The sequence below is a fragment of the Anolis carolinensis genome, chromosome 3 (assembly GCF_035594765.1).
Source record: "Anolis carolinensis isolate JA03-04 chromosome 3, rAnoCar3.1.pri, whole genome shotgun sequence".
Taxonomy (NCBI): domain Eukaryota; kingdom Metazoa; phylum Chordata; class Lepidosauria; order Squamata; family Dactyloidae; genus Anolis; species Anolis carolinensis.
In genome coordinates, this window is record NC_085843.1 from 94,865,219 (window position 1) to 94,887,657 (window position 22,439).

The 22,439-nt window shown below is 39.9% G+C and overlaps 1 protein-coding gene across 12 annotated transcripts in view; it reads right to left on the reverse strand.

Annotated features, from left to right (window-relative positions):
- Window positions 1-22,439, reverse strand: part of pola1 (DNA polymerase alpha 1, catalytic subunit) — a 279,719-nt gene that overhangs the window by 215,953 nt on the left and 41,327 nt on the right. For all 12 annotated transcript variants that reach the window (XR_010004268.1, XR_010004265.1, XR_010004266.1 and 9 more), the window contains exons 15-22: window positions 17,384-17,538; window positions 17,060-17,144; window positions 14,973-15,034; window positions 13,871-13,960; window positions 13,069-13,185; window positions 4,187-4,362; window positions 1,629-1,758; window positions 1,203-1,322 (exon numbers count right to left, since the gene is read on the reverse strand). Coding sequence is in view for 6 of the 12 variants with exons in the window: in XM_008107337.3 (XP_008105544.2) it covers window positions 1,203-1,322; window positions 1,629-1,758; window positions 4,187-4,362; window positions 13,069-13,185; window positions 13,871-13,960; window positions 14,973-15,034; window positions 17,060-17,144; window positions 17,384-17,538 (935 nt within the window). In the remaining 6 variants the exon portion in view is untranslated. The remainder of the gene's footprint in view (window positions 1-1,202; window positions 1,323-1,628; window positions 1,759-4,186; window positions 4,363-13,068; window positions 13,186-13,870; window positions 13,961-14,972; window positions 15,035-17,059; window positions 17,145-17,383; window positions 17,539-22,439) is intronic.

Consider the following 22,439-nt stretch of genomic DNA (forward strand, 5'->3'; position numbering starts at 1 on the left):
GATGATTGAAATCAGCACAACACAACCTGAAGCCCTCCGATTTTTTTTGGCCTCCAACTACCATAAGCTTATCCAGTGGTCAGGAATTCTGGGAGCTGAAGTCCAAAACACCTGGAGGGCCATAGGTTGTGTAAGCCTGAATTAGCTAGAGAAGCCCTAGATGATGAAATCAGAAAGGTTATTGTATGTATGTGTATGTGGCTTTCAGTGTCCTGTTGACCTATAAAAACCCTCAGTTGTTTTTGGCTTAGTCGATTCCTCGCTGGCTTCATTGGCTGTATTATATTTTAATAATTATTTTAAATGAATAAGTGTTGTTTATATAATTTATGCTTAATATCTGTTATGCTAGATGTAGATTAAGTGATTGCTTTTTTTTCTTATTTATGTATTAGATCTGGCATTCAATGTTTGCCATCTTTTGTTGTAATTCGCCTTGAGTCTCCTCGGGGAGAGAGGGCGGAATATAAAGTTTTATTATAGTATTATTATTATTATAATTTCATAAGGTTTTCTTAGTCAATGCCCAGAGGTGCTTTTGCCAGTCCTTTCCTCTGAAATATACAGTAGTCTACAGTGCCTGGTATTCATTGGCTGCTTCCCATCTAGGTATTAACTATGACTAACCCTGCTTAGCTTCCACAGGATATCTAGGCCAGTCAAATAAAAGTAACCCAAGCTTAACATTACCCAGCATAATTAGAAAGAAAATCTTGATTCATGAGCTTTACAGCATACACTGTAAAGCATGCAGTACAATCTTATACATGCATATTTGGATTTACACCAAAAAGCCTGGATCCATCCTTACACAAAAAATGGGAGCTTCCCCTTCCTCTTTTCCCAAGGTAGTCACCTAAATATCACTCATCTTCTCTGGAGAATTCCCAATACTTTGGAGCAATAAGGAGGAATGCATAGAATGCAATAGAAAGTACATGCAGCCCACCACTATTTTCTGAATTGCTGGCTGGTATTTCCACTCACGAGGGGGCAAAGTTAATTGGTCCTTTTGGTGTATATCTGATCCTGTTCTGGGATGATTTCCAACCCTGAGCAGGTATTTTGATGAGTCAGGTAACTATGGAGTCCAGGGAATCTTGTAAATCCAAGAATCACTAGAGCTTGTGTTCATAATTCTAAAAAAAAGTCTACTATGTATAAAGCTGAACATATATAGACAGACTAGCAGAGAGACTCACCTGTTTCTGCTGAGTCTTTTTAAACAGTTGTTTATCAGGCACAATAAACTCCTTGTCATAAAATGCATGAAGGAGTAAGTACTCATTACGTTCGGCTCTCCCACCCATCAGTGTCCTTGACTGCAGGAAGAAAAAGAGCAAAAGGAACAGCATGAAACAGAGGTCAAAATACCAATCATATTTTGTTCTGTGTTTTTCCCTCCAAATGTTTAACAAAGCTTTAGACATATTCCATTTTTATTCCATGTGTTAAACTTCCACACACCAACCTAATCTGACTAAGTGCCTGGTGCCACTACACTAAACTATTTTAACAAGCGCTTCGTTCCCATGTATCTTATTCAAAAAATAACTATTTTTATAGTATAGCAAACTCTGGTATAAGAACTGACACAAAATTTGCTGAGAAAGGAAATAAAAGTTTACCATAACATTGCCAGCAATATTTGTAATCTGTAGTGCTAGTGGAAGAACATTCAGCTCACACATTATTTGTAAAATGTAATTGGCGTCAATCCAGGTATTTTCCACCATGTAAAGTAACTGATGGGAGTCACTATGAAAAAGCAGAAATTATTTTAATAAACAATTTTAAGGCAAAATGATACATGCATTTAAGTTGCTACTACGGTGCACATAATGTCAGAACACACTTACGAATACCCATGAAGTACTTTGAAAATGTAAATTCTATTTGTCTCCAAAAATTACACTGTTTTTAACCATTTTAATGAGAGCAAACAATGGTACATCTCTGAGGCACTGAAGTGTAGCATGCCTTCAAGGACTGTAACAGCAGGAAGACTTCATAAAATAAAGCATTTAGTAAAATAGAGTCTCAATTCAAACACAGAAGAGACTTGGGAACAGGCCACATCTTTAGAAAGTGAACTGGACACACTCATTTCATGTTTTTCCACTGTATAACTTATGGGCTCCAAACTGGGTTTGAAATCACAAGAACAATCATGAACAATGTTAATATAATGTAATCTAATAAAATAAGGTTTGTTTCAAAAAAAGGTCTGATAATTCAGAAATCAATATAATCAACAGTGAAATTTTGCCACACAACATACAACAGGTGGGATGCAGAGGACAGCTTTTTTTTCGTGTCAGGAGCGACTTGAGAAACTGCAAGTCGCTTCTGGAGTGAGAGAATTGGCCGTCTGCAAGGACGTTGCCCAGGGGACGCCCCGATGTTTTGATGTTTTACTATCCTTGTGGGAGGCTTCTCTCATGTCCCCGCATGGAGCTGGAGCTGATAGAGGGAGCTCATCCAAGCTCTCCCCGGGTGGGATTCGAACCTGGCAGCTTGCAGATCAGCAGCCGAACCTTCAAGTCATAAGGCTTTAACCCACTACTCCACCAGGGGCTCCGAGAGGACAGATAACAAATCAGGTAAAAGAAATTGCCACACAAACTGTAGTCAAGATAATTTCATAAATTCTACCTAGGCACAAAAATAAGGAGTAGATAGAGTTGCATATTGGGAATGTACTGTGCGTATCCATGCACTCTAAGGAGGAAAAGAAGCCTTTCAAGAAAACGTTCATTCCATTCACTGCATTGTTTTGGAAGTATTTCTTCTTGGATCCCTAGCAATTCCCCCATTCATTCCCAGGTCATCAAGACAGAGAGACAGAGAGAAAGAAACATGAGATAGAAAAGATCCCTGCAAAAAGAAAAAGCAATCTTGCCACCTATAGAGTAGCTGAATGGGTCCTTCACGTTGGCTAGAATGGATCTTCATGATAAATGTACCCATACTCAATGTACACTTTTCCTATGTTTATCAGGGTACCTAAGCAAACTAGGGACAAGATGACTCTTCTGTTTCCTGACTATGAAGCTGTGGTATTGGAGAACTGTCATGGTGATTTGTGAGTCCACAAAGAAATGTTAGCTTTTAGGAGGGTATCCTCCAGGTTTGCGAAAATATGAATGCCCTGCAGTCTCAGGTGGGTCATTGTGGCAACTAATACTCTGGTGAATGCCTGAAGTGCAAAGGCCAACACAAAAGTGAGGGTTTTGAACTGGAAATGGGAACTGAAATGGGAACATATGCGATAATAAATGGGCATGATTATGAAAATAAGCTTCCAAAAAATCTACTGAAAGAGGAAGTTTCCTGAAAAGATGCATTCTTGAATTGCCTGAAAGCTGTCCCCCCCCCCCCCCCCCCGTGTCAGGAGCGACTTGAGAAACTGCAAGTCGCTTCTGGTGTGAGAGAATTGGCCATCTACAAGGACATTGCCCAAGGGACGCCCAGATGTTTTGATGTTTTTACCATCCTTGTGGGAGGTTTCTCTTATGTCCCCACATGGAGCTGGAGGTGATAGAAGGAGCTCATCTGCACTCTCCCCGGGTTGGATTCAAACCAGCAACCTTCAGGTCAGCAACCCAACCCTCAAGTCAGCAATCCTGCCAGCCAGCACAAGGGTTTGATCCACTTCGCCATCGGGGGCTCCAGCTCTCTGGGTGGAAGCATCTGTACTTTATATATATGTTGACAAATTATTTTCTTTAACCTGTGCTTTATTAATCACACAGCTAGTATGCTGTTGCCTATCTTGTTACATTTCATGTTCTACAAAGAAGTGAATCATGACTTTCAATTATCTAAGAAAAGTCAAGCCTTCATTGAAAGAAAGTGATTTAGTATTTAGTCAATCTAGCATGAACCTCCGTATAGGAAACTAACACCATATTCTTCTTTCACTTTTTTAAAATATCTGTAATTATTCTCTCTTAGCAGACAGTTTATTTTTTATTCCTTCCTAATTCTCCAAGTCAGAGATAAGTAACCTGGTGCCCTCTACATTATGGATTACTACTATGAACAATTTCAACCAGCATGGCCTATTATCAAGAAAGGGGGGAGTTGCCAACTAAACCATCTGGAGGGCACCTATCCTTGCTGTGAGCGGATTAATACTAGTGGTTATTTGAGTCATTATAATAAAAGTATCCCAATGACATACCTGTACATATTTCGTATCTCTTCAGGTGGGATTGTCACTCTTTCCTTTTTCAGAATCTGATTGACAAGGTCAGTCAAATGGTAACTTTTACAACGAATCAGTTCCTTAGCTGAAATTTCTACATCACAGACCATTCTACCACAAGTTGCACTCTTTTCAGCAAATCCACTACGACCCTTAATAGCCATGAAAAAGAAAAACATCTTTAGAGGTTTCTGTTCAGGGCTAATTAACCAAAACAGACATCATGCAGAAGTTTCTCCTTTCTCATATAAACAACTTTATAGGGCTGTAAAGGGCTTGCTACATCATTTATTACAAGCACTAATAACTTCATATTTTCATTCAGCAATTCCAATAAACAAATTCACCTTTTTGTGAATCTGCTTCACTTAGAGAACAGAATGTGATTTAATCTCCAATAAATGATACCTTGCTGCAAAAATTACAACTGTTTAACCATTCAGTATATCTTATTTCAAATGGAGCATGTAACTGTTATTAGAATTATACAAAGTTGCTAGAGAGCAAACAAGTAAACCATTAGTATCACAAGAAGCACTATAGAGGAAAACAAAGGTAACAAGTGATCACTACTCTTTTAGCTCTTTTAAGATGGGTAGTCTTAGCATAATCTTAGTTCTGAGTGGGTCTACAAGGGCCACCTAATACAACCCTCTGCCACAGGAATATACAATTATAGCAATTCTTATAAATGCACATCTAACCTCTGCTTAAAGACCTCCAAAGATTAAGAGTACACCACTCTCCAAAACACTGTCTGACTGTTGAACAGCTCTTACTGTAAAATAGTTCTTCCTAATGTTTAGGCCAAATCTCTTTTCTTGTAATATTAATTGACTAGTTCTAGTCTAGTCTTTGTAGGAACTCTGGTGGCGAAGTGTGTTAAAGCACTGAGCTGCTGAACTTGCAGACCGAAAGGTCCCAGGTTCAAATCCCGGGAGCGGCGTGAGTGCCCGCTGTTAGCTCCAGCTTCTGCCAACCTAGCAGTTCAAAAACATGCCACTGTGAGTAGATCAATAGGTACCGCTCCAGCGGGAAGGTAACAGTGCTCCATGCAGCCATGCTGGCCACATGACCTTGGAGGTGTTTACAGACAATGCCGGCTCTTCGGCTTAGAAATGGAGATGAGCACCAACCCGCAGAGTCAGACAAGACTGGAATTAACGTCAGAGGAAAACCTTTACCTTTACTCTAGTCTTTGAAGCAGTAGAAAACAAATTGGCCCACATGACATCCCTTCAGATATTTAAAAATACAGTAGTATCATTTACTTCTTAGTCTTCTTTTCTCCAAGCTAAACACCTAAGTTGGTCCTCATAAGGCTTGGTTTTCAGACAGCTGAACAACTTGGTGGTTCCTCTCTGAACATATTCTAACTTGTCAATATTCTTCTTGAACTATAGTACCCAGAACTACACAAAGTATTCCAGATTATGTCTAACCAGAGCAGAATAAAACAGGACTGCTATTTCCCCCAGATACTCCTGGATCAATTCTGGAAATTCCTTCTGATGCCAAACCACAAACTGTTAGTTTGTGTTTTGCTTGTGGTCTACTATGTTTTAAAGTGTTAACTACCTTATATTTGTGCATTTTATTTTTCTCACCCAGATGAAGTATCTACATTTATTTCTGTTTAAGTTCATTTTATTAGTGTGATCCCATTTCCTACTAGCCACTTTTCTCCCGGATGAAGACCACCAATTGGTGAGAATTCTGTGTTTGGTTTGTCAGTCAATTACATATCCACCTAACTATAATGCTTTCCAACCCACAGTTCACCAGCTTGCCTTTAAAGATATCATAGGGGACCTTGTCAAAAACCAAGCTATACTACATCCATTGCACTCCCTTCTAATCCTATCAAACAAAGAAATAAGATTAAAATCCTTATTATTGTTATTTTTACAAGCCTGAGTTTATTCTGAGCTTCAGCTTTTCTACAAATATTTGTTTGTATTTTTTCTGGTGCTTCCTCAGATTTCCATTTCATATAACTTTCTTTTTTAATCTCAGCATATTGTTGGCAGAATAAAAAAATAAAGCTATAAAAATAAAATAAAAAGCTATCTTTGTACATTCATCCTTGTTTGTTTATGCATCTAGTTGTATTCCTCATTAGATTTTTTGCAACAGTGCCTTCACTATCTCAACATTAAGAACCTCCCTTTGAGTAACTGTGACCATAAGGTCTCACCGTTTCACCCTAAGAATATCAAATTGGCTTTTTTGAGCCCCAAACTGCATGTCTAAGTTTGGCTCACTCTTCCCTGGCTCACTCTTCCCTCCATATAACAAATTCCAAGAGGACCTAATTATTCCCAGTCAAGGATCCCACAACTTCCACCCCATTGATAAGTTTGTCTATATTAAAGGTAAAGGTTTTCCCCTGACATTAAGTCTAGTCATGTCCGACTCTGGGGGTTAGTGCTCATCTCCATTTCTAAGCTGAAGAGTCGGCACTGTCCGTAGACACCTCCAAGGTCATGTGGCCTACATGGAGAACCGTTACCTTCGCGCAGAAACAGTACCTATTGATCTACTCACATTTGCATGTTTTCGAACTGCTAGGTTGGCAGAAGTTGGGGCTAATAGCGGGAGCTCACCCCACTCCCTAGATTCGAACCACTAACCTTTCAATCAGCAAGTTCAGCAGCTCAGCAGTTTAATCCGCTGCACCACCAGGCACATATTGTCTATATTGGTTAAGATCAAATCCTAACCGAATCCCTGGTTTCCTCCACCTTTTAACTATGAATTGTCTGCAAGGCTTGTGAGAAATTGTACTCTCTGCAAAGTGTAACTTCCAACAAATGTCAGAATGGTTGAAGTATTCCATTACTACTATATTTCTTCTTATTTACTATTTCATCATTTCTTTTAGGAAGTCAACATCCAAATGTTCACTCTGGCTGGAGGCTATAAGTAGGTGTCAACAATGGGGTCCGTGTTGTTTCTTTCCCCTTTGATTTTTACCCAAAGACTCTCAACTTGTTTTCCATGATCTAAGTCATGGAATTACTCACAGGTATGCACATCCTTGACATGTAATACTGCTGCTGTTACTCCTTTCTTGTTTGATCTATTTCATTGGAATAGATTATACTTTTACATTACTACATTCCAATCACACCATCCTAACATGTTTCAATGATGCCTATCAAATCATAATTTACTTCTGCTGCTAAGAGTTCATCTTATTTAGTTTCCATGCTCTATGTCAGTGATGGGCAACCTTTTGCGCTTGGTGTGTCAAAATTCGCCAGAAAACCTAGCATGACTTTGGTGGTGCGTCACTTCAAGAAAAAAACCCATAATTTCACAATATTTATAGTTTAAATAACAAAAATGTATAATTGTAATATATAACTGTATTTAATAAACCAAAAACTATTTAACTTATCTGCTTAGTGAGTTGGTTTCTTTTGTTGGTCTTGATAGGATTTAACTTGTGTGGGGTGCTGTGAACTAAGATAAGCGAGGGGAAGGAGGAATTCTTTAACTAACCTGCCTATTAATGACTTTTTTGTTGCTGAATTTCATTGGCTAAATCTTCAATTGAAGGCTGGTATTTGGTACACTTCAAGCCCAAACAAGCGCTACTAACTTCATTTGTCAATCTGTTTCTTTTGTTGGTTTTGATATTATTTAACGCTGAGAATAACGTCTCACAAAAGTACGTAGAGGGAAAAATTGTGTGTAAAGCCATTGCTATATTTTTCAGGGTGCTAAAAGTTTCTGGTAATTGATTCCAGGAACTCTAAATTTCCTGTCCTGGCACTCCTCTTGATTCTCCAAGTGACGCCTTTCCAGATTCTCAAGCTTTGATCTCAAGTCCACAAACACCTGAGCCCAGATGCTGTCTTGAAATTCTGCAGGTTGCATCTCCAAATCATCAATGTGCATCCATTGGAAACCATTTAATTCGAAACTACAGTAGACTACTACATCAGGATACTTAATTATTTTCATGGTCTGTTCTATATTTCTAAATTGATTAAATCTATCAAGTAATGGTCAAGTAATGAGCCTAAAAGTGCTGGTACTCTATATGCAAGGGTTCCATTTCATTTTGTACAGCTGCACTGGCCTTCTCAAAATAGTTTTTTACTCGAGGAAAATACTTACAAGTTTTAGTTTCTAAATCTCGTTTGAAAATTTTAAGTTTACTTTCAAAAGCTTTTATGTATCCAAACATAACCTCAATACTTTTGTCAAAACCTTGTAACTTTAAATTCAGTTCATTAATATGAACAGAGACATCTGTAAAAAACATCAGGGTGTTGACCCACTTATCATTGAGCTGAGGAAAGTTTCCCAGATCCTTATCCTCAAGAAATACCTTAATTTCTTCAAAGCACAAAGGCAGAAGGGGATTGGACCAAATGGCCCATGGGGTCTCTTCCAACCCTCTTTATTATTATTATTATTATTATTATTATTATTATTATTATTATTAACATTGAGGCTGGGTGGCCATCTGTCAGGGATGCTTTGCTTGTGCTTTCAGTGCACAAAGGCAGAAGGGCATTGGACTCAATGGCCCAAACGGTCTCTTCCAACCCTCTTTTTATTATTATTGTTGTTATTATTATTAATTGTTATTGCTTGGTGGCCAACTATAGTCCGGCTCTCCAACGGTCCAAAGGATCGTGAACTGGCCCCCTGTTTTAAAAGTTTGGGGACCTCTGTCTTAATTGATGTACGTTTGTGTTCAGTCTCATTATTTGGTCTTTTATGATATTTCTACTGAGTAGCAACTCAGATATTCTCTTAATTGCATCTTTATTCTGCATATCGTGAAATAGAACTGGTGCACATCTTAAAAGAGTTTCTTTAATAAATTCTCCCTCACTAAATGTTTTTCCATGCTGAGCTATGGAGTGAGCAATGTTCAAACTTGCAGATGTTAAATTTGTAAAGCCTTTTACAAATTTAAGGATGGAATTAGATTGGCTCTTATAAAGGTGAAGCTGCCTGGAAATATATTCCTTGCTTTCAGCTTCACTTTTTTTCAAGAGCTGGGAATGATTAGTCTCAAAATGTCTATTTATATTCCACGTTCTGCTTACTACTGTTTCAGTACGTAGAACACAAAATGATTTGCCATTTTTTTCTATAATGCCATACATCTCGGTCCATGTCTCTTGAAAGGGCCGGCTACTGCTACTACCACTTCCTTTACTGAACCTTGTCTTTTTATTTTTTAGGTTCTCCATCAGGGGGGCAGTGACAGAAGATAGAATTATAGATAGCCTGTTAGCCCTGCAGGCAATTAGGGGTTAACTAGCCTAACTGGCCACAAGATAGCACATGTAACTGTCTTTTAAGAAAGGGCAGGGTTAATAAGCAGAAATAGGGGTTAATAAGGATACACAACAGCAATAGTGGTGAAATGGAGTCTGCACTATGCTTCAAGATGGCGATCCTTATATAAATTAAGATGACTGCCGCTATTTCTAATGGCGGGAAATGGCACCCATAGACAGGCCCTTACCTCTCCCAGGTTCCCCCTCAATTATCTCAATAATGATGGTCAATTAGAAATCCACAACACCCCAGAACAGTAGATTGGATGATGGTTGCTGTGATTATGTGGTTGCAGGTAATGCCGATCACAGGGCCCCCAGAGATGACTCCCTTGCACCATTCCACTGCTTCCTGCTCGCTGGGAGGAAGTGAGGTCAAAGATCCTCTAAAGGCCTAACTGGAAGTTCCAGAACTAGACGCTCTTTGCCGGTGTTCTGTTGCTTTGGCCTATAGACCTCTGGCACAGAGTGTCTACACTACACTACAGCAAATGTTTCATCCTTGGCTACTGAACCTGGACATGTAGAAGTCTAGGATGAAACGTCCTTCTTGGCATGCAGCCGCATGTCAGTAAAAATGGCTAGGCGTGTCAGTGCTAACACGTGTGTCATAGGTTCGCCATCACTGCTCTATGTATTAATGTAGAACAGGCCTTCATAAGCGGTGGCTCTCCAACTCCCAGAAGCCCAAGCCAGCTTATCCGCTGGTCAGAAATTCTGGGAACTGGAGTCTAAAACACCTGGAGAGCCACAGGTTGTGCTAGCCTGGTGTAGAGAGAGATGTAATACCACAAGTTATTCTCCTCAGCTGGTTCTTCTTTTTTCTGTCCACTCTTGGGTTCTTGTACTATTAGCACAATCTCCCATGTATCAAAGCACTTCCCCCAAGTATTTGGTGTCTCCCTGCTTTTGGAGAGAATACCATCTTCTTCTTCTCAAATTAGCTCAGTTTAAAGTCCTCCTAATCTGATCTGCAAAACTCCTAGAAAATATAGTTTCCAAAGGCTATGAGGTGCAAACCAACTCCTGACAGAAATACCACTTCATGAAAGTGCAGCCAATGATCCAAGACGCCAAATATTTTTTGATGGCACCATCTGAAATTCAGTTGTTCACTTCTTGCAATCTTCTCCCTTTTTACATGCTCTTTAAATAAGAAGGGATGATTTAAAGATAACTTGTGCCCCGTGTTCTTTATCTTCCCCCCTAGAGCCACACAGTCTTGCAATATGTTGAATAGTTTATCTTGCTGTATCACTAGTTTCAACATGGATCTGAAGGAGGGGGTAATGACTGGAGGGTTTCTTGAGTCTTGTTATCCTCTCTGTTACATTATGAGCCTCCATCCTTGGGAAACCTCTTGAGACACCCAACAGGTCCATACCACTGCTGTTGTTCCTTGCAAGAGAGAATCACTTACAACCACATGTCTCTTCTTCTGGGAATTAATAATAGCTCTTCCATCTGCGGAGCCCTCTAATGTCACCTCCATGCTTTCAGAGGTGTGAGGCTCTTGTCCCTGTGCCTCATAATCACCTATTAAGGGGGAAGCTTGGAATCAAGTATTTAGATCCAAGCTTGAAAAGCAAATGGAACAAAGACTATGTTCCATTTTTCTGAGATAGAAAAAACACTTTACTATAATTGATAAGTTAAAGTGTAGATACATGGGCCTTCCAAAAGGCCAACCAACTTTCACTGATTGCAGGTATAACACAGTAGATCCTCCAGCAAGAAATAAAATAAGGCATAAAGGATATGCTTTATGTTGGTGTAACAACTCTACCAACACCCATGTTCATCATCTTACATATATAGGGGCCCAATTGTCTGGAATACCTGCCCCTGGAATACCTGCCCTTTTCTCTCTCTTCCTGAATTATGTGCTAAGGTAGAAACCCACAGTCAAAAACAAACAAAAACACATGCAGGTCTCCAAAATATCAGGAAAACAGCCTATGTTGACTCACCAAACTGAAGCTCATCTCCTCATAGACTTCCTGAAAGACAACAAGTACAGAATCCTTCCCTTTACCCAAACAGAAGGAAGTCTTTCCACTTATGCTTCTCTTGTCCTTGAGGTCAATATAGTGCCTTCAAATTAATGCCTCCCATAACTCAACATTGGCATAGCCAATAGTTTGTGATCGTGAGATCTGTGGTCTATCAGGAGGGCTCCAAGTTACCTATCTCCTGCAATACCAGGTCATATGTCAACACAGGAAATAAAGAGTTTCTACTGAAATCTGTTAGAGACACAGAAAAAATCTTATAGCTTTAATTTGTAGTATACCCTGTTTCCCCTAAAATAAAACATCCCCAGAAAATAAGACCTAGTAGAGATTTTGTTGAATTGCTAAATATAAGGCCACCCCTGAAAATAAGACCTAGCAAAGTTTTTGTTTGGAATTATGCCCGCCAAACAGTATGCAGGCTTGGTAAATGTATGTACCATAGATCGCTGTACATGAAAATAATGGTAGTAACAAGAAATTCTTGATAGGATTCACAGTTTGTCTAGTTATGCTGGTTTGTGATGACAACTACTGTACAATATATGATAAATGTTCAAATTTTTTTTGTTCAACAATAAATGCGAATTCTTCTTCATGGAAAAATAAGCCATCCCCTGAAAATAAGACCTAGCGCAACTTTGGGAGTAGAAATTAATATAAGACACTGTCTTATTTTCGGGGAAACACGGCAGGACGCGGAACAATTGCTTTAAACTACAGGAAAGGAGATTTCACCTGAACATCAGGAAGAACTTCCTCATTGTGAGAGCTGTTCGGCAGTGGAACCCTCTGCCCCAGAGTGTGGTGGAGGCAGCATCTTTGGAGGCTTTTAAGCAGAGGCTGGATGGCCATCTGTCGGGGGTACTTTGAATGAAATTTCCTGCTTCTTGGCAGGGGGTTGGACTGGATGGCCCATGAGGTCTCTTCCAACTCTATTATTCTATGATTCTATGATTCTAAGAGCAAACTTTGTGTGCATACATCACATCACAATATCAATGTTGTACAACTATGGCTTAGGCAAGTATATCACTGTGGTCAAATCAGCATCTGGATGAAACCAAGAACCTAATCATCAAAAACACAGGTGGTAAGATAAAGAAGATAAGGAAACCTAAGTATTTTGTAGCAAGACAGAAAAGAGTGAAATGTTTCCATAGGTAAAGTCCATTCACAAAGTAAATAAGAAAAACTGCCAGATGTAACACACTAAGATATTTAGCAGAACAGGAAAAAAACATAACAATTCCCTAGGGAATGATTTGTCACTCAAGCCAACCTACATTTTCCTCACAATTGACTATGCACAAAAGTACATCTATTAGTCATTAATCTGTCAATATCTCTATCAGGTAAACTAAATTTGCTTGGCTTTGTCTCATTGTTGAAATATGACACTCAACATTATTGAAAACTAAGATTGGTATGTAAGCAATGGTAAAGGACTAGTCATAACAAATGAAGAACTCAAAATACAGGAATTTAAATAACATATTTTTAATTAGAAAGCAATGAGACTTAAGTAACATTTTACCCCAAGTTTTGGCATATTTGATCTCCTCAGTCGACCTATCTTAGACCAGTGTGGGACTTTGCCAAAGTTTATTCTCTGGAGTAGTAGTTCCAAATCAAAGCCATAAATATTGTGCCCCTTAAAAAGAGAAACAAAAATGAATAAGAACACAATATATCTCTTGTATGAGTTCAGTTTATCAGAATATAGATAGTAAGATCATACCATTTGAAAGTTTGTGCCATAATCAGTGTGTTACATAATTAGTTTCTATGGACAATGCAATGTGAAGCATATTAACCCAAGTGTGTGCTAATACTTATTTTAATTGTCCAAAACCATGCATAAAACAACAAACATATTGGAATATTTCTCTTCTCAATCCTAAATCTGTAACTAGTGGTAGTAGATCAAAAATGAAACTGCATCACAGAAGTTTATAAAGTAGAATTTAAAAGATACTTCAAGCAATCCAATAGGCACTTTCCAGAGTACGAACAATAATGAATTCCTTGAGATGTACTTCTGAAAAAAACCTACATTCAAAACTACAATCCTAAACATACTTACAAGAAACATATTTTATTGAAATCTCTTTACCTCATTCCAGCACCATTTTCTTAACGAATTAAAGCATTTGTGGTAGTCATCCCAGTTGCTGTTGATTTTTTCACTCCATTGTTGAAACTGATGTAACTTTCATTGCTAACATATTCACTTTCAGTAATTAAAATGTATGCCAACCCCATCAGAGCAGCTTAGCCAATGATAACAGCAGAAAGAATCTGTTCACTGCAATGAACAAATGCAGTGAGTTACTTACCACAATAACATCTGGATCAATTTTATGAATCTTTGCCAAGAAAAAGCCCAGCAGCGTCCTTTCTGTTGTGGCAATCTCTATTTTGGCTTTCTAAACAAGATAAAAATAAATCAGATGTTAAAAATATTCTAATGGTATTGCCCCACAGTCCTAATACAGCCATGCTATGTGTCTACAATCTCAAATTCATGAGATGCACATATAACTAAGGTTTACAACTGCAAAAGTTCAGAAATCCTTCCTATACAAAGCACACATATCTAATTCAACATAAATAACAGATTTCACTAACAGATAGGCTACGCCCACACTCTAACACCACCACCAACATCTTTGCATATACATTAAAAACAAGGTAAATTGTTGATCCATTTTGCAGCTGCAAATGATCTGACAAAGCCTATCCTACAGCCAGTAATTTCCTAAACAACACTGCGTAAGGCACATGTTTACAGTATCATAAGAGTGAAAAGGAAAGGAAAAACTGGAGACAGAAGCAAAAAAGCACAATGTCACATTGTTAACTGCCATTTCACTATTTTAGGTGGTCAAAATATGAATTGTAAGAACCAGTGTCTGGCCTTGTTTTTTCCCTCCCTTCTACTCATTCCTTCCTCCTTCTCTTAAGCCTGAAGGCAAAGGCTGTCTTGCTACTAACACTATAGAAACATTTTTGACAAAAGAGCAGGGTAGAAATACTTTAAATAAACAATAAGTGGATAATAACCATGTGCAGAAAGCCTTTCATTACTCCAATCAAAGCTGCTGTTCTTTTAAAAGACCGACCGTATCTAGTAAAAGACAGAATACAAAAACCAAAGCAAGGGGAGAAAAAACGTTCATGTCACTCATGCTTCAAATCTTAACAGTTACCATCCTGGCTTCTAATTGAAAGTGCTAAGTATAGCAGGCTATATAATAGAATCATTCATAATTTAGCAGATAAAGCATCCATACAAAAATAAAGTTAAAAGATCTGTCCCAACGTTTTCATCTCTAGCACCTATGGGAATACACCTCAACTCTATCACCATGAGATCATCCTTCCTAAAAAGATGAAGGCTACAACATGCAAAGTACTATAAAAGAGAAATGGTGTTACCTTATGCCTAGCTGTTTCCTTGAAGTCATATGGGAAAATGCAATCATTTGGTTTGGAAATAACTGCAAAAGAAATAAAAACACACAAAATGGAAATTTTTAAAGAATAAGCCATATTATGCAAGAAAAATGTTGTTGTGAGATTCAATAGTATGAGAAATTGCATTTGTGATGGGAAGACAATTCCAAACACATTCCTTGTGAGATGACAACACCAAAGGTATCTGAACATACACGCCCAGCATCAGTAGGAGATAAGAAAACTGTGGATCTAAAACTACATGCAGGAATCCATCAACAATATGTGCAACTCAGTCACAGATGACTGATTCAGGTTCGGTATTGGTTCTCTTCATGATGGAAATAAAATCTGCAAAAATTTCAGACCCCCCCCCAACTGTTTAATAGTGTGAACAAAATGGCTGCCCACCCACAGAGCCACGATCCAACAGGAAAGGATGAACATTCAAGCAAAGTCCTGCCTTTGCTTGGTTTCTATCCCACCCCCTCAAAGTAAGGCCAATAATTAGAAGCTAATCTGGTGATGAATGATTGTAAGCTTAGTTGATGTTCTGGCAACCAAACTAAATCCGTAGGTTCAGAATTCGTTTTCTCCATGTGTATGCTTTTTGCATCAGTATTTCATGATTCTTATAGAAAAAGAAGCACATATCATGTCAACCTGAATTATGTTAATGAAAGAACCAAAAGCATCTCATTTTCTACTAACTGGCTGCCATCTTGCCAGAATATTGTATTTGAGTGTAGCACGCCATCAATTCTGAAGTGCGCATTAACAAAAAGATAAAAATACATTTGCCGCAGCCTGCCTGACTGGGGCAAGCAGCTGAAGGCCCAAGAAGTGAGGGGAAGGCACATCCTGTTCCCAGTCTTGCATCTTTCCCATCTGGCTTCATATGCAAGACCTTCTAAGCCTCCCCCTCCGTTTGGAAGGCCTCGTGAATGAAGCTTTCGAATTCAATGACACACCACATTTTAGGTTAAGTCATTTAGCCAAAAAAAGGTGAGCATTACAGTACAAAAGTTAGAATAAGATGGCTAAATGGTAGAGGTTGAAAACAGAGGTCAGGAAAAAGAGTCCCACAGATTGCATAAGCCATCTAGATAGACATACTGGAAGAGATTGGTCTTCAATGCTGTTTTTTAAAAAACAGACACCATATCTATCTGATGTAACTCTTCTGGCAGGTCATTCCACAACTGTGGGGTGGAAGTGGCTGAAGAAAAGTTCTCTGGTAAATACCTGCCAGCCTAATTCTGACTGACTATAGTAAATGTCCTCCAGAAGACCTGAGTGTATAGGTCAGATTGTATGGGAAAAGGCAATTCCATACATAATGTTGACTTCAACCACATAAGGCTTAAAGTAACATCCAACACTTTGTATGTTTCTTGGAAAATAACCAGCAGTCAGTGGAATATTTTTAACCTCTTCTCATAATCCATCCATTCAATAATATCCTTGCCTTGCCTCAAGTGTCAACATTGCTAAATGAAACATATTTTGCCACATTATTTATTTAATATCTGGCTTTTCTGCTGAATGGGACTCAAATGGCTTTTAAGTTTATCTCATTCTGTCATTCATATGAATATCACATTGGCAAATTAGTCAAGTTTATATAGATTAATGATTGTAAAGTTTGGGGGTGTTTAGATGTCTCCTAGTCCTGGCACCTGAGCTTTTGTCGCATTTTTTCTTCATCCTGGACCCTGTTCCCAACCTAGGAGAAAGTCACAAATGGTTTAAAATATACATCTCCTTTTCTCAGAGCAAATGATTCAATGTAAAAACTATCCTGAAGGACACAAATTAGTTTTTATTACCTGGTCCTCAATTATTAGCATGCTGTATATTTTCACTGCCTTTCCTAGATTTCTGTCATTTGTGGAAATGAAAAAGAAGAAGCTCTCAACATCTTCACCAGGGAGGACTGAGGAAACATGACTATACATAGCCAAGACATGAATGATGCTTGTCACTCATCTCTAAACCATGCAAGTCATTGATTTGAAAAAAGGGGAGTGATAAGGAAACCAGCACAGTGGGTTTCTCCTTATACTTACCACAGAAATGGGTCTGAAAGGGAGGCACAGGTGGTGCTTTGTCGAGACAAAATTTGTGATGTACTAAAGCTGTAATCGCCATTATCTACATAGAAATGAAAAAGAGAATGAACAGTAACTAAGCCAGTTTAAGTTCTCTCTTAAGACAGTAACCCTTTAAAGCATTTTTCTGTTCATCAAACTATCACAACCTAGGCTACATATAGTTTTCACCCTCATCTTATACTGGAGTCAATAAGTTTTCCCATTTTTGTGGTAAAATTAGGTACCTCGGCTTATATTCGTGTTGGCTTATACTCGCGTATATACAGGTTCAGGGCTCACCTCATTCTGATGGGTCTTTGTGTTCTGGACTGTCTTCATGCTCAGAGACATGACCACAAGAGGAGGCAGGGAAGGATCTTTCACCACATTCACAAAATCAGGCTTCAGTGCAATTAATTCTACTTTACACCAGCTGACAGGCTGCGTCAAGAGTTCTGAGATAACAGAGAATTCACTTTTAGGAATGAACAATGCAACAAATAAATTAAATGTCTACTCAACAAATCTGCTGTATAGAGTTCAAACAAAGATGGTCTCTTCCAACTCTATATAATTCTATAATCCAATTTTCTATTAAGGATTTGGATTGTTTTGAAAGCTATCAATTCTATATTTCTTTTTGTTTTGGTATTATTCGCGGAAACAACAAACCTAATACTAAATCTGCACACTCAGAAGGAAATCTATGAACTTCTTGGTAAATGTGAATGGTTTTTCATCCAGATAAAGATGGAATTACTACCACAATATACCGAAAAGGAAATCTCAGCGACTTCAGTATTACTACTATCATATACGTGAATATAGAAAGTAACAGAACCTCCCACTTAAAATCTATCTATATATATAAAAGAGTGATGGAATCAGGGCACCAGACAAAACAGCAAAACTACGGCTCCCCAACCTCGAAATTTGACAACACAACCCATCATCCACGCCTCTAGGTTGATACAACAAAAAGAAAAGAAAAATAAAGTCCTAATTAGAGGGAGAGCAATAATTGTTACATCCTAATCATATTTCCTAATTGCAGCATTCATACTTGCCTCCAACAGACAAAAAAAAATCAATCAGAAATATTGTATATTCACAATCTTTAGGAAATAATATCCCCTGATGGCGCAGCGTGTTAAGGTGCTGAGCTGCTGAACTTCTGGACCGAAAGGCCGCAGGTTTGAATTGGGGGAGCAGAGAGAGCCCCCATTGTTAGCCCCAGCTTCTGCCAACCCAGAAGTTCAAAAACATACAAATGTGAGTGCATCAATAGGTACTGCTCCGGTGGGAAGGTAACGCCGCTCTATGCAGTCATCCCACATTACCTTGGAGGAGTCTACGGACAACGTCGGCTCTTCGGCTTAGAAATGGAGATGAGCACCAACCCCCAGAGTCAGGGGAAACATTTACCCTTTACCTTAACTACCACCAATTCCTCAATACTTTATTTCCCATACCACCATACTTCGCCACAGCAACGCGTGGCCGAGCACAGCTAGTCTATATATATAAAAGGAGAATGGCATCGCTCCACCGGGCAAAACAATAAAACTAAAGGCCCCCCAACCTAGAAAATTGACAACACAACCCCTCATCCACGTCTCTACGTTCTTACAAACTACACATCCCTAACCTCCATGGGGCCAAAAAACCCCCAAAAACTGGAATGCTCCATTTGCGCCTGCGCCAAAGGCCAGTCCGAGCACAGACAGCACAACCCCCATCCCTCCCTTCAACGGCCCCTCTCGTGTGCAACCCTTTTCGCACCACAAATGTTGCTGCCATTTCCCACACCGTCCACACCATCCTGGAGACAAGAACACGCCAGCCGCCCAGCCCCCTTTCTCTTAAAAAAACCCCCCAACACTTCCCCCCCCCTCAGCCACCATCACTCACCTTCCCTGCGACGTTTTTCCTCCAGACCACCGCCCCCTCCCAGCCACAGGAGCCACCATCATTCACCTTCCCTTCCCCACTTCTGCCGTCCACAGCTCTCACCTCCCCCCACCAGAGACAAAAGCAGGCAAGAAAAAAAACAGTCTCTCCCACAGCCAACAACACACTACAACAAGGTACATTCCAAAATGCAGCCATCAGGGACATCCCCAACGGGAAAGAGACACCATGGGACAAGCAAGATTCCCACAAAAACTACAGACTTAAAAAACTTCAGGGAAAGGAAGGGAAAAGGGGAGGGAGACAACGCCATACCACACAAACAAACAGAAACACTGCCATAAGACAGAGGGGGAAAAGGGGAAGCCCCATACTAAAAATACAACACTACAACCATTACACTTACAAAATACCCCAAATACACATCCGGACATACCATACAGGAAACAATCACAGCCAGCTAACACCTCTCAGTAAAGGATTCTTCCATGTACTAACCAGGCAGACCTTAAGGCTGCATGCCTATTCAATGCTAATCAAGGTCATCCATGGCAACATCCACACCTCCCTCAACCAGACAACAGTTCTTTCTACCACACTAGACGTTATTCCACACATAGATCAACCCCTTTGTGGCCCACCTTCATTAATACTAAACAGCCTTGCAGCTTCAAAGCCACGCTGCCTCCTAGGCCACAGCAAAAAAACAAACAAAAAAACCCACCACTTCAGTGTGGATTTTAAACTATTGTATAGAAGGGGCCTCATACAATCCTGTTCCAGGCAAATCATATAACATTATCAATATAAAGTGCAATAACTACTGTGCTCTAATAACAATACACAACAATATAATCTCTAAAATCAGGACACTAAATAAACAACAACACTCAGAACACAGGGGAATTCCACACAGGAAACAACCAGGCCCAGCTAACACCTCCCAACAAAGGATTCCCTCAGGCAGGAAGCAGCCAGGCTTGGAAGCTACAAGACCATTCAATGCTAAACAACTTAAATAATCACACCCAGCTAACACATCCCAGTAAAGGATTCTTCCAGGTACTAACCAGGCAGACCTTGAAACTGCATACCTATTCAATCCTAATCAAGGAAATCCATGGCAACACCTGCCTCAACCAGACAACCGTTCTTTCTACCACACTGCACGTTATTCCACACATATATCAACCCCTTTGTGGCCCACCTTAATTAACACTGAACAGCCTTGCAGCTGCAAAGCCAGACTTTGGAAACCACGAGGCTACTCCATCTCATTCAACCTGGCCTAGCAAGGATACCCTATGTAGAAAACGGCCAGGCTGTGAAGCAGTGAGGCTATTCACTGCAATTCCAATTGACCACAGCAACGCGTGGCAGGGCATAGCTAGTCTAATCTAAATCTAATCTAAATCTAATCTAAATCCATAATAAAAGCAAAAACCCGTATGTGTGTATGTGGCACGGATGTCTGCTCACACAGACAGCCTCCAGCCTCCACAAACAGACTATACTTCCCAGTGCGGTGAAGCCAGCAAGTCACTCCTTTGCAGTGACATTTCGGTTACAGTGAGTGCCATGAACATGTAGCCCAACCCCTGCCAATGTCCTTCCCAAAGACTACGGCCCATCACCCAAGGAACTCTTTCATTTGAGGACAATTTCATCCTAGATTTTACTTTTTCTTCCACCACAGGCAGACATCCCAGGGTTCTCCATTGCTGTAAAATTTGCATGACCCCGCCTACTGCCCTTGCACCACAGGCAAGCATCCCAGAGTTCTCCATTGCTGTGGAATTTGCATAACCCTGCCCACTGCCCTTCCCTTTCAAATCTGTCTTCATAACAAACAGAGCAGAACTGAGCTGCAACTAAACTTACTGGAGGAGTTTGGGGATTGACTCCACATGATGGAAGTTGTAGTTCATCCCGCATCAAGTCAGAGCACTGTGACTCCTACTGAGGAATTTAGAGGAGTTGTAGTTCACCTACACCCAGAACACAATATGAACCCAAACAATGATGGGTCTGGACCAAACTTGCCATGATTTGAATACTGGTGGGTTTGTAGGGGAATTGGCCTGGACATTTGGGAGTAGTAGGTACTGGAATTTATAGTTCACCTGCAATGAATGACCACTTTGAACCCCACCAAGGATGGACCAGGACCAAACTTGGCACACAGAGTCCCCATAACCAATAGAACATATTGCACCAGTTTGGGGGAAAGGGAGTTATAGTTCACCTGCATCCAGAGAAACAGTGACCCGCACCGACAATGGACCAGGACCACACTTCGCACAAAGAAGCTTCAGGACCAAGCTGGGTTGGAAATAGCGGCCCACGTTGCCCCGTGAAACAGCCACACCAATGCCACAGAGGTACAGGGAGGAGGGGGGACGAGAAGGAGGAGGGGGGGACGAGAAGAGGAGTTTCTCTTCCTCTTTCCCTCAATTTACCCCTCAATCATAATAAAAACAATAACAACAGCAATAACAATAAACAGCTTCACAGGCAAGAACCAACCAGGCACTGAAGCTGCGAGGCCATTCAGTGCTAATCAAGCTCACCAATGCCAACATTGGCACTTGGCCTCCAAACAGACAATACAATAGAGTCTCACTTATCCAAGCTTCACTTATCCAATATTTATTAATACATAACATTACTGTATATCATATGTAATAATTAGTCTGGTCTAATAAGAAAACAGAACAATAGAATCTCTAAAATCAGGACACTAAATACAAAACAACACTCAGAAGACAAGGCAATTCCAGATAGGGGAATTCCAGACAGGAAACAATCAGACCCAGATAACACATCCCAAAAAAGGATTCCCTCAACCAGGAAACAGCCAGGCCTCGAACCTGCAAGGCCATTCAATGCTAATCAAGGTAACTAATTGCAACATTCATACTTGCTGCACTCAGACTATTCATTACTATTCGCCCTGCCCAACCAACAATTCCACAAGGTAGAAAGTGGCCAGGCTTCCAAGCAGCAAGACTATTCACTCCTCTTCAACCTGCCCAACCAAGATTTCCCCTACATGAAAACCTCTCACGTTTGGAAGCCATCAGGGCACTCCGTCCCATTCAACCAGCCCAAGCAAGGAGGCCCCTATATAGAAAGCGTCCAGGCTTACAAGCAGCGAGGCTATTCAGTGCAATTCCAATTGGCCACAGCAACACGTGGCAAGACACAGCTAGTAAGATTTATAAATTACTGCTATTGTAACTCAGTCACAGCACTTCACCCTAGTTTAATCTGAATAAAGGACATAACTTTGCATTAATCCATCATACAAACAAATGATAACCACCAACTTCCAAAAAATTCAACTAGCATCTTCCATGTTTAGTCATTCCTCCTCATTTATAATTTTGACTTCTGAAAGTTTTATTATTCACGAATTTGATTACAAATGTTATGTCGAGGAATC